Source organism: Emydura macquarii, unplaced genomic scaffold (assembly GCF_026122565.2).
Source record: "Emydura macquarii macquarii isolate MOO-44397 ecotype Brisbane River unplaced genomic scaffold, CSIRO-AGI_Emac_v2 contig_1253, whole genome shotgun sequence".
NCBI classification, from domain to species: domain Eukaryota; kingdom Metazoa; phylum Chordata; order Testudines; family Chelidae; genus Emydura; species Emydura macquarii.
In genome coordinates, this window is record NW_027131390.1 from 36,467,305 (window position 1) to 36,480,338 (window position 13,034).

At 46.5% G+C, this 13,034-nt stretch overlaps 1 protein-coding gene across 1 annotated transcript in view; it reads left to right on the forward strand.

Annotated features, from left to right (window-relative positions):
• LOC137153298 (exocyst complex component 1-like) overlaps positions 1–12,086 on the forward strand; it is a 51,042-nt gene extending 38,956 nt beyond the window's left edge. The window contains exons 13-18 of the mRNA XM_067548475.1: positions 2,614–2,860; positions 4,372–4,555; positions 5,693–5,892; positions 9,732–9,926; positions 10,564–10,946; positions 11,724–12,086. Of these exons, the coding sequence (XP_067404576.1) occupies positions 2,614–2,860; positions 4,372–4,555; positions 5,693–5,892; positions 9,732–9,926; positions 10,564–10,719 (982 nt within the window). The 3' untranslated portion in view covers positions 10,720–10,946; positions 11,724–12,086. The remainder of the gene's footprint in view (positions 1–2,613; positions 2,861–4,371; positions 4,556–5,692; positions 5,893–9,731; positions 9,927–10,563; positions 10,947–11,723) is intronic.
• The last annotated feature ends 948 nt before the right edge of the window (positions 12,087–13,034 follow it).

Consider the following 13,034-nt stretch of genomic DNA (forward strand, 5'->3'; position numbering starts at 1 on the left):
GGGGAGGGTCTGAGTTACTACAGAGAATTATTTCCCAGGGGTCCGGTGGTGGGTCTTGCCCATATGGTCAGGGTCTAACTGATCGCTATATTTGGGGTTAGGAAGGCATTTTCTTGCAGGTCAGAGTGGAGAGAGCCTGGGGTTTTTCGCCTTACACTGCAACATGGGGCACAGGTCACTTGTGGGTTTGAACTAGAGTAAATGGTGAATTGTCTGTAACTTGAAGTGTTTAAATCAAGATTTGAGGACTTCAGTCACTCAGCCACAGCTTATGAGCCTATTACAGCAATGGGTGGATGAGGTTCTGTGGCAGACAATGTGCAGCAGGTCAGACTAGAGATGAGCATAATAGTCCCTTCTGGCCTTAAAGTCTGTGAGTCTTTGAGATTAGCGCTCCTAATGGCTACTGTAATACAAATAATAAAAAGAAAAGACAGCCTGCATCTTAATGGAGTGTTTGGACATGCAAAGTAGATCTATCATTTTTGTCCCTGCTATAGCAGTGACCTAGCAGAGCCGGTTGGGAAAATGGAATTTCCATCCATGGGAAATTGACACTTTGAAATTTGTTTTCATTCTGAATCAGAACAAAAAGTTGAAATTTATTACAGAACAGACATTCCAAAAGATTTATATTTGGAATGATCAAATATTTCATTCCAATTATGTTAAAATATTATAATAAAAGAGCTCTGTGTAGTTCAAAAGCTTGTCTCTTTCACCAGCAGAAGTTAGACCAATAAAATATATTACTTCATCCACCATCTCTCTCTGTTACATGCAAATGCACACAACGTTAAATATAATCCAGTACACTCCCAATCATCTATCCTGCCAAGCAGCTGGTGGTATTGCAGAAACAGGATCAGGTCTCACTAACTGTAGATAACCTCTCAACCACTACACAAATACAAAGTCATTGATTAGCACTGAGAGGCTAATTGAGCTGTAATAAACTGATGATTAACAACATGGGGGACATGCTGTGGATTCAAATAACGAGGATTTTTGGATAAAGGGCATTTAATTATTATTAATTCAGAGTTAACTTATGGCCACAGAGGTTTTAATACAATTCTGGTGTTTTAATAAACTCAGTAAAGTTGGTTTTTTACTCTTTAATAAATGACAAAGTATGACACCAATATCAGCATTACTCCCTGTGTTCTATGTATTTCTACATCAGTGATTCCACAGCTCACTGACACTTCCAGTTATCCAAAAGTTTTGGCTGACCCCCGCCTGGGGCATTCAGATAACTGAGAGTGTCCTGCATATCAGTAAAATATCAATATTTCATATCATATAAGAATCAAAACAAAATTACTCAGAATACTAACATGGAAACAAGCTGTTTTAAGTCATCAAAACAGAGAAAAATCAACTTTCTCCCATCCAAAGTAAACACAAGCCTATGTTTTGACGAAACAGCATTTTCTGATCAGAGTCAGAATGTGTCCAGACTGCATAACACAACAGACTCAACTTACCATGCAGTGTAGACACACCCACTGTGTCATTCAAAGGCATGTGTTGTCCAGTGCCAGCCAAGAGAGGAAGGACGCTCCAATGGTAGGGCACGGACTTGGGATGCAGGAGACCTGGGCCAGCCACTGTTCTGCCACAGACTTGCTGTGTGACCTTGGGCAAGTCACTGAGTCTCTTTCTGCCTCAGTTCCTAGTTATAAAGTTGGGATAGTGGCACAGGGAGGTTTTCAGGAGAAATATATTCAAAACTATGAAGTGCTCAGATGCAATGGTAATGGGGGACATATAACTACCTAGGGGGCCATTGCTAATTAATTATCACAAGAATGAAAAAAGGAAGGGAGCTGGGTAAGATTTTGCCCTCAGTCACTCTGGTACATGAAGTTAATTGGACAATGAATGAAGTCAATGGGACAAAAATGTTGGCTGTGTTCTGATCACATTTAGGCTGGTGAAAGATCAGGAATCACTCCCATGGCTTACATCAGTGTAAACAAGAGTGGAATAGGACAAAATTTGGGGCAAATTGCCTGAAACGTCAAATGAGTGCTTAACCTGTCAGTGTCACAGGACTCAGGGTGGTGCTGGTTAGTAGCTAGTATTTACTCAGCAGAGGGGTTGTGTGAAAGGGTTCTGCATCACTGCTTCTAGTCTGCGCATATGGGGAAACAAGGCACAAAAATAGGAGCAAAGATATTGTCAAGATAACTGCAAGAATTCAGATAGTATTGTACCTTAGGACTGGGTAGGACAGTAGATTGGGAGTTTGGCATGTGCCCAGCTGCTGTTAACTTCAATGGGACAATCTCAGTGTTATTGATCATGGTTAGACTGTTATTTTAGACAAATCACTAATACCATGGTGTAGAGCTGTAGTACATGATTTGCCCCAGATCCTTAAAGATATGTAGACTCCTAACTCCCATTGAAATCAAGAAGAGTTAGGCACCTCAGTACACCTGTAAGACCTGGGCCTTTGTGCTTAGCTGGTGTCTACACTCCTGTCTCCTGGTTTGAGCCTGGAGAGGCTGGGTTTGAGCTTCACCTGCATGGGTCTCTCTGGCTGACCCTGGCCTGAGCATCTCTCTGTCCCAACCCTCTCTCTGTGTGTCACACTGATTCTAGACTAGAAGAGCACCCCACACAGCTGCTGTCTGAGATCTTCAGTTCCCTGGAGCCAGAGCTGAGAGGGTTGATAGATACCTGCAACAAAGTCCACCCGTTTAGCTGCCTGCAAGTCCTGGTTACCCTGAATGACTACATGTTTGAGATGTGGGGCTCTTCCACAGCTTCCTCCTCCTCTTCCTCCTTCCTCAACGGCATCCTCAGCAACATCCTGCTCCTGGCCAAGAACAACTTCAACAAGTGCATTGTGAGTGTCCAACCACAAGCAGAGAGGAGTCTCAGGTAGTGCTGGAGCCCTAAAGCAGGGTTTACCCTTTGTGAGACAGGATGGAGTTTCTGAGCCTGATCCTTAGCTAGAGCAAACCAGCATGTCTCCATTGAAGTCTGACTTCAGTGGGGGAGCCTCTACCAGTGTGGGTTTCTTGTGAGAATTAAAATCTCCCTGCATCATCCATCCCTATTGTGTACGTGAGGATCTCCCCACTTGTCTGTGCGTGCTGCATAGGCTGTGCTTGCACACATGGCTGGGGGGCCAAGGGATTTCAAACAGCACTTTCCTAAAAGCAGTGGCTGAAAATGCATTGCTAGGAACTCTCCTGTCTAGGTTGTTGATTCCAAGCTAGCACAGCTCAGGGATGACTGCAAGTCATTGTCAGCTGGTCACAGTTTGGTCAGCTGTATGGAGCGCTATGGGGCTTTCACACTAGCTGCTAGTAGACAGGTGCCCATATCACAAAACCAGCACTGCTGGTACTCCTGCCTGACCTTCTTGGCTGTCTCAGCCCAGGCTGAGTGCTAGATAAAAATTATAAGTATTATTTTAGCATTATCGCAGAGACCAAAGATTAAATGGGCCATGGAGACTGAATGCCATGCTTTCCCTTAGTAGCTGTCCTTCAGATCAGGGACGTGGCACAGTGTGGGGCATTGTAGGGGAATCTTGCCCTGCCCTTGCCTATGTTGTATTTGGTCTGAGGCAAGTGGACTCCAAGACTGTCATTTTAACACCTTTCAGTGCCCTAAAGACACTAGAAGTATTTAAATTAAATCTGCTGCTGTTTGAACACTGATCTCCCCCTCAGGGTGAATGAATTTCTTTAGGTCAGAACTGAAGGATCTTGACAAGGTGTGGGAGGCCAGGACTAGAATACCAGGACATATTCCAGGTTAGAGCCCAAAGAATCAGCTGAGCTGTATGAAGTCCTATAGAATAGCAGGGGATGCTGGAGGATCAAGCTGAAGGAACAGGGCTGTGTGAGGACCCAAAGACCAAGGAAATTCATTAGCAGAATTGTTTGGGTAGGCAGGTGAGGGGGCCCATATATAAAATCCTTTGAAGTCAAGGGGAACTCTCACCTTGACAGCAGTGGTTCCACGTCAGGCTTGAGATATACTCCAAGAACTGTGGGTAGTTAAAGCCTGTAGTGTGTGTGTGCCCTGTGCGACACAGTACACAGCTTTAGCTCTCAATTTCAAATGTGGATGTCTGAAAGACACACTGTCATTCAGCTGAAAATTACTGGGGTGTATGAAGGAAACACTGGGTGAAATTTGCTAACCTGTGCCCTCAGGAGGTCAGACTAAATGATCTCATTGGTCCCTTCTGGCCTTGAAATCTACAAGCATGTGAATAAGAGCACTGAAACAGACCATTTTATCACCTAATGCAGATTCAGTCCTGTCTGTTATGAGTACAAGCATCAGATGGCATGATGCTGGCATGCAAGCCCTAGTTCAATTTTTTTTTATTGCTCCAAGTGTCTCCTGTGCAAAGAAATCGAGGAAGCGAAGGTACCTAGCAGGGGTAAAGGTGGGATCCTGCCTTTCGTCAGCCACTTTGAGGAGTTCGTGAATTTCTCCGAGGAAGTGTTCAGATGGGCTCAGCGGAGAGGAGAGCTGGACAAAGCTCACGCCAAACTGGTGGGCACAGTCTTCAGCAGCAGTGAGTACAGAAAGCCAGCGATGCATGGAGTACGCTCAGACCTGAATCACAACATTCAGCTCTGGATCAGTATTTCAAGCCCTCATTCTAAAGCCCAGAGTGTTCAGATTTGGGTTCTGATTCTGTTAGCGAGAGAGAGAGGAGCCAGCATTAAATTTGGATCCAGATCCGAGTTGTAACACTGAAATCCCTCATAACATGCACGTATGTGTGTATGCACAGACATACACACCCACACACAAGAGCATGTTTGGGGTCCCAGAGGGGTGGCATAGAGTCACTCTTCCTTCCTCAGCTGCACTAGGTGTGAACCCACTTCAGCAGAGGACTGAGCCCAGCTGGAGCATTCTGGAGAATGCATTTCCTGGCTATAGATACACACAAGCTGAGACAGATCACAAGAGTGATATTAACAAATTGCAGGCGGTGCAAAGTCTCTGGAATAAGTAAGTTCTCTCTCCCCAAAAAGCATTGCTGTACATTGGCCAAGAGAAAGAGGGTGAGGTTGCTAGTTTGCAAGTTGCACTCTGCGCTGCCATGACTGAGATCCTAATGTGGTTCTCAAAGCCGGTCTCTTGCTTCCCAACCTGGCAGGGGCTCAGGAAGCTGTAGAAGTGATACCACCTCACATACCCCACCACAAGTCCAAGCTGTAGATCACTCAGGGATGTCCAGACTTTGCAAGCTGGATAGCTGCATTAGCAGCTTTCCCCGATGCAGAGGGTGGAGCCTTCTTTGCATATTGTCTTGGATCAGCTGCAGTCAGTACCAGGCCACTTAGGGCAGCATCTGTGTTTATTATAAAGCTATTGACATAGGAAATAAAAATAATGATTTCCTTTCATTCATATTATGCTGTTTTTCTCCCACTGGTATTGGAACAAGCCAGCCATTCAGATGGGACAGGCTAAGAGCCATTAGCTATAAGCAAGATTATAGGGCTAGGATAGGAAGGTTGAGTCAGTCTGTAAATTGGACTGATAGGACTTGCCTAGACTCTTTGAAGACCCTGCTCATGGTGGGCTTAACTCGCCCTGTCTTTTCATTTCTTTTGCCTTGTGTCTCCTCTCCCTTCCTCCCCATCTTGATTATCAAAAGGTCCCTCTAAGCCTACATGCCACATCCCTTTCTTTTTAGTCAATAGTCTGTCCTCAGCAAACCTGAAGATCAATACAGACATGGTCATGATGGAAAACTTTCACCACATCCACTGCTTTCTGTGTCAAAAGAAGATTCACTGCTTGGAAAGCAAGAGAAGGGAAGCCCAGCAAAGGTACCGGGAGCACCTGGAGAGATACGTTGTCAAGTACCTGGGGCAGCCACTGGAGAAACTCAACGTGAGTAAATTGCAAACCACAACCTTCCCGGTCTCTATCTATAGTACTTATATGTCACCACATTGCTATCCTATCTAAACACCTCATAGTCTTTAATGGATTTATCCTCAGACCATGCCTCTTAGATCCTTTTTACAGATGGGGAACCAAGATGCTGAAAGGTTAAGTGACTTGCCCAAGGTGATAGAGCATGTCCTAGGCTAGTGCCCTAACCACTAGGCCATTTTTCCTTTCCAGCAAGCACTAGCCAGATAGACAGTCCCAAAGCTAATCTGAAGTACCCTTTTGACATTGCAAAGGGGAGACCGGGGGGTGGTTGGGTAGCCATCTCTGATTAAAATAGCAGTAAAGACACAGCAACTACGGTCAGCCACCTAAAGCCGGCCCCAGGCTGTCCTATAGGTTTGAACCCAAGTTGCCCTGTCTTCTCTGCAATCTTAATCCCAGTTAGCTAACCTGAGTTAAGAACACACCTTTTTCTGTTGTGTGGACAAGCTCTTATTTTGCGCTCACATCTGTCCCCTACAACACTAGGCAGCCTTTGCCAGCTATATCCATTAGCACATTCTAGTGCTTTAGTGTCAAAAGTGCTTTACAAGCATTGGCTGAATGAAGTCCTTTTTCCCTGTGGGGGATAATTCAGTTTCTTCCCTATAGCAGGGGAGCATCTGACCTCTAGAAATGAAGGTAGCCCTTCCCAAAATGCTGAGGATACAAATTCTGCAACTAGATCCTCTACTGAATTCACACCCCCCATCCAAGAGAGAGATGGAGAACTGGACAGGAGGGGGTTGCCACCTTTGTGGCATCAAGGCCAGAATTACGCAGCTTCACTTGTCTCACGAGCCTCTGGAGGGAAGAGCAGTGCACAGGGCAGAAGGGGCCATCGCGCACTCTGCATTGTTTAGGGCCAGCTGCCAATACTCTTTCTTGTGTTGAGCAGCACCTCCCTTGACAAGTCCTGCTGACTTCATTAGGGCTACACGTGGGGTAAGGTGCTTCTCAGCATAAATGAGGGTGTCAGAATCTGCATCTTATTCTGGGTTCGTCCTCACAGTTGTCCATAGTGTTTTGTTAATTATTTGTAACATCCCAAGCCTGTTTCAATTGCATCCCCCCTTATCCTTTTTACAGTAGTGGGTGCTGCTGCACTGCAGTTGAGAGCATGCTTCCCAGCTCAGGCAGACACACACTAGCACTGCTTGAGTTAGCATGCTCAAAACAGCAGCGTAGCTAGGGTAGGGAGGGCTGCACCTCAGGCTAGTTGCTGGAATACAAACCTGCTCAAACCCCATGGGTCCATCCTTGGTGGCCAACCTGAACTGCCACCCAGGCTACCCTAGCTCAACTGCTAATTTTAGCATACTGCTCAAGCTAGCATGTATCTATCTACCTGGGCTGGGAAGCCCACTCCCAGCTGCAGTGTAGGTGTACCATGAGAGAGAGCCTCCCCGCTCCAAAGAGTTTCAATCTAAATAGACAAGACAGGTAGAAGGGGAAACTGAGGCATAAAGAGGGGAATGACTCACTCAGGGTCATACAGCAGCTCAGTGGCAGAGCTAGGATGCAACCCAGCTCTTCTGACTCCTAGTGCAGTGCCCTATCCAATGGGCCACACCACCTTTTTGTTTATACGATGCATACCTTGTATTGTCCTCTTCACACTGCCGATAAATGTCCATCACTAAAGACAGCTGTAGGCTTGAAACTTTCCTAAAGTAACCAGAACACTTGGGGTCAAATTTTCAAAAGTGGTCTCTAATTTGGGGGGTGTCCCTCCTTAGACAGCTGAAGGTATCAAATGCTGGTCATTCATAAATAAAGGCAGCAGAGGTCACATTTGTAAAACATGAACCTCAGTGAAAGAATTTAAATAAGAGACACTTCCAGAGCCATCCTCACTATTGTAAATGCTTGTGAAGCTCACCTGAATTGGATTTGAACTGAAGGGACTGATTTCTATCACTGGGGTGGCTGGCTGGCGCCGGTTTTTTCTAGATGGCTGCTTGTGCTGAGCAGCCTAACAATTTCAGGGCACCCCAGTGATTGATTTGTTAACCAAGCTAAAAGCATGGCTCCACTCAAGCAGACATACAGAGTTTTCCCATAGTTCCTTGCCACTCCACTAACCCCTTGCTACTCTGATTAATGCTCACCCACCTGCTCACTGGCCTATAACATCTAATAAGAGCTGAGCCCAGCTGTACTTAATTGAAATGCCTGGTGATTTTGATTTGCTTCTGGTCTTTGCTGTCAAATGCCTCGTGCCCCTGGTTGGGCTGGAAGATCTGCTCAGTGTATGACACCAGCCACGGCTTCAATCAACTCACTGCCTGTGCTAATTGTTTTGGATCTTCCACTGATGAGGGCGGTGTGTAATTTCCTCGCTGGTGACAAGGCAAAGTGACTACATTTGTGGCATGCAGTAGTTGTGCTCTGTTCAGGGAGAGGAGGCCTGAGCAGCATCTTTGCTGCCCGTAGCTGCTCCCTCATGTGACTCTTTTATGAGCTGCTTAGTTTACGGACATGGGGTAAGACTTTCAACCATGCCTAGGTGATTGAGGGACTTAAGTCCCTTTTTCAAAAGACATGAGGTACTGAGGAGCCTAAAAGCTTGTCTATGCAAACCCTTCGTTCACAGCAAGCTAGGGGGACTGGGCACTAGCTGTCCAGTGGGCCCTGGTATTGTGTACCAACAGCTCCCTAGTGGATGGGCGGGTTAGATGCACACCCCAGCTTGCCACAGAGTAAGTAATTGTCACTGAGAGTCAGTGGGACTGAGGAACTGAAGTCACTGTTGAAAATGGGACTGAAGAGGAGTCACTGGGCAGCCAGTGCACCCTAAACATGGTAGCATTTTTTTTTGCCCCCATCAATGGTCACTCCAACCCTGGGGTGATTTGCCCCTTCTCAGGAGTCAGTTCTCAGCCCAGTTTGCTCATAGTTCCAACCCTTCAGAGCATAACAAGGCCAATGAAGCAACAGTTTAATGACCCTGCCCCAGGCCTGCAGCCCCACCCTGGACTCAGTAGTCCTTGTCCCCCCTGTGTGTCAGGGTTTTTGCCTCCCCTTCCTGGTGTGTCTATAGGAGAACCCAGGCCCTCCCGTTCCAGCCCAGGGACCCTGCATTAAGCAGCCAGGATCTGCTCACTGCTGTTTCCCTGGGCCACTTCCTACCTGCAGGCTCATGCCCCTCACAGGCTGGGCCTCCTCCTTCTCCAGGCACCTGGGACACCTTTTTAGCTCAGTTGTTTCTGATTAGCCACTTAGTCACAGCTGGGGAAGTAACTGTTCTGTCTATTAACCTCTTTGTGGCTGCTCCAGTGTGTGTGTGGGGGTGTATGCACACCATCACAGGGACAAACTCCTAAGCCACCTCGGTGTTTGGGTAAATGTTACCCATGAACTAGTTTTTCCTGCAGCCAGTCCTGTGGAGCCAGTATCTTGTGTTCTGTTCTGCTTTATGCAGCACCTATAAAACCTGCTACAGATATATTTGGACACCGGAACCATTACAGTTGAGGAGGTATATGGAGGAATAAAGAACACAGCTTGCTTTTCAAATGTCAGGTAGCATCAACATTGCTACATGATGCGGATGTCTGCCAGAATCTCTGTACAGAGCATGGAGCACTGAGAGCTAAAGGCATCCCCCTCTGCAGAACACACAGAGCAATCCAGGTTCTCTGGCTCTGCACTAACGGTCAGATCTGACAGTCCCTGTTCAGCGAAAGCCCAGTGAGAGAACTGAGCAAGGCCTTCCGGAGTCAGCCAGAAAAGGCTCAGTAGAACCATCGCATGGAACAGCTGGTGCATAATTGTCTCCTTTGCCTCCTCAGCACTTCTTCGAAGGGGTGAAAGCCCGCGTGGCTCAAGGAGTGAAAGAAGAGGAAGTGAGTTTTCAGCTGGCGTACAGTAAGCAGGAGCTGCGGAAGGTGATAGAAAAGTACCCTGGCAGGGAGGTGAAGAGAGCTCTTGAAACTCTCTACAGGAAGATTCACAAGTATCTCTCCCCTGAGGAAAACCTCCTGCCGGTAAATATGGCTTGGCCATCGCTTACAGGGTGCAGTGTGGCAGTGGCTTAATGTGTTTTGAGGTTCAGGTTTGCCAAGCAACAATAAATGACAGAGGGAAGGGGCTTCCTAGATGTCTCTCCGACCATCACTTCCACTCTGTTGTCTCCATCTTCGTGTCCATTGGTTTATCTCCTCTTTCTCTTTCTCCTCAACCCATCCTCTGTTATTTCTCTCCTCCCTCTTCCCTGTGACCTGTCTCTGTTCCCTGCTTCTCTTAGTATCTTTAGTTACACATGAAGTCTGAAAACTAGTGGGAATTCCTCCATCTCTGCTCCTGTATGGGGAAGTCTTACGAGGCTAGTTTTGAGCTCTAGAGCCCAGAGCCTCAAAGGTATTTAAGCACCTAACCACCGTTGATTTCAGTGGGAGTTAGACTCCCAAGAGTCCTTAAAGATCTGGGCTTAGAAGCTCCGAAGTCAGCCCCGTGCATGTCCCTTCCTCTCTGACTGGCAGCTGCATTCGTGCAGCATGGGGTGGAGAACGTATGCCTCTACAGGGGTGGCTGGCTACGTAGCTCTGCAGTGAACCAATGAGGGGAGCCAGGTAAGACACATCCAGTAAGAGAGGTCACTGACTCCAAGTGTTTTACCTGCAGGTGGTCTGGCGAGCCATGGAACAGGAATTCATACGGCAATACCAAGAGTTCGAGAACCTGATCCAGCGCTGCTACCCAGGGTCAGGGATCACCATGGACTTCACCATGGAGGACTTGCTGAACTATTTCATCTCCATCACTCAGTCCAGCATGTAAAAGCAATCCTCTCTGGATGTGTGCCTAGTGAGAACAGCTCCCACTGGTGCCAAAAGTCCCATCAGCAGCCGAGGAGCTGAAACTACCATGTGAACATTTACTCTGGACTGACCAGCCTAAAAATGGACCTTCCCTAAAAGTGGAAGCTTTGGGATTCCCTTTCCCCCAGCAGACACAATGCACAGCCAATAATAAACCCAAACCTCTGGGTTTTTGTGATTCGCAAGGTCAGCGCTGTCCCCTCTTACAGCACTGCTTTGTAATGTCCTGCAAGAGTGAGTGGTCATAGCAATCCCGTGTCAGAGCAACCCGTGCTCATTACACCCATCCTGAGCACGCTTGTCAGTTTATTTATGCTAAGTCATGGGAGAAGCCAGTGGGTTCCCCATGACAGCATTGATCAGATGGGGAAGGAAGCACGATATATCTGCAACTCTGAAGTTAAGAATTTCTAGGAGGGTCCAAGTAGGGATGTGATTTTTGGCCATTTTGACTATTTCCGGTTAATCTCTCTTCTGCGTTCAACATACATGGTTTTGTATAAAACTAGAAATGGATCCAAGGTTAAAAATTTGGATCTGGATTTCAAACATCCCAAAATACCAGGGAGTCCAGATGTAGGGGTTTGGTACAGCCCATTGTAAAATCTGGAGCTGGGTTTGGATTTCCAACACCTTTAATGTTTATGGTTGTTTGTTTGTATTTGAGGTTTTGGTTTCTATCTGTCTATACAAAGCAAAAAGTTTGTTTCCCTTCTGTAGCCCAGCATCTCCCAGAGTTCTGGTATGAATGGGCTAGTCTCCTCCTGTGTGCAGTTTCTGGAGGTGGATCAAAGCTGCAACACAGCCTGTGCTAGTCACATCCCCTTCTCCTGCTTGCTGCCAGATCTTCTGTTTCCACAGTAGGAGGCCAGTGGCGGTTCACTTCTCTCCTGTCCCTTACTTTTAGATTTATTATGTTTGACCATTTTGGGGTAAGTTACAGTATTTTTGTTTGTTTTCTAGTCTCCTCACTTCTTCCCAGTCAAGATATAACCAGCACAGGAGTCACAGCCACCCCGCTCATCCTCAGAGTCCGAACCAGAGCAGCCCATTCTCTCACTGATGTGTCTGAAATGAGCCATCTCTCTGTTCACCAAGATCATGTCCAAGGGCTTGCCCAGTAGCAACTGGACATGCCGTAGGGGATGGTTCTTATTTCTTCCTTTGGCTGTGTTGAAACAAATGACTCCATGCTTATGTATGACTCACTGCAACTTAAAGGGCTTTCCATTGCACCTGTATACATGCTGTTAGTCACCTCAAGTGTTGCTTAATTCATCAATTCTGTTGTACAAAGCGTTTAAAATAAAGAGTTATTTTATGTGATATTGTTATTAAAGTTTTATTTACTAGTTTGGGATGAGGCAGACTCTATCAAGCACAGAAACCTGGGGCAATTTCCCAAAGATCTTCCCACTCTTAACTAATTTAGTTTGTCTGCCTTTTGACAACATCATAAGATAATAAAATCCATTCAGTGTTAGCCTCATTGCTTCTGACCTGTTCTTGTATCCCAATGTTGTTGCCTCGCATTATACGTAATGTCAACTCAGGCAGCCTTGCCTCATGGCACCAGAACTGGGATAAATCTGAAGCTCTTGGCTCAATACAAAGTAAAATTTTTAAAAAGCCTGCCAGATTTTGTGTGAATTTGGTGATTGAAAAAGACCCTATCTTTCCCCATTGAGGGACATGGGAGCTTGGCCATTGACTTCGGTGGGAGCAGGCCCGAAGACTGAAAAGGAAGGCTGTAGAGCTGGCATATCATAGGCAGGAGTTATGCTAGTTTCCTCCCAGCAGCTGTGCCAACACACCTCATCCCAGCATGCAGCACTCTCCTTGCTAGTCCAGGCCTGAGCTTCTGCTAACCTGAGACTTCCACTTGTGACAAACTGCAAGGTGGCAGTGTGAAATGAACCAGCATCCACTCGGCTCTAAAATGATAACACAACCAAATACACGATCTTCCTCCACCTTCAGCCCCGATCCAACAGAGTCCAGACTTGCTGAGCTCCAGGGCATATTGCCAGGCCTAGCTTTCTTCCCAGGCTGTCCTTGATGACTGGGGTTGTCAGAGTGCAAGTGGATGGAAGGAGGGGTCTTTATGGGAGATAAGAAGTTCATCCTGGATAGTGATGTATCTGAATGTTGTGCTTTTCAGAAGGTGCTTAGATGTTTAAACAGGCACTTCCAAAGCATTGAAATAGGTAACTACCTTGGAATTCTGCTCTGTAGGGGTGAAGGAATAGTGCACCAGCCACTGGCATCACCCAG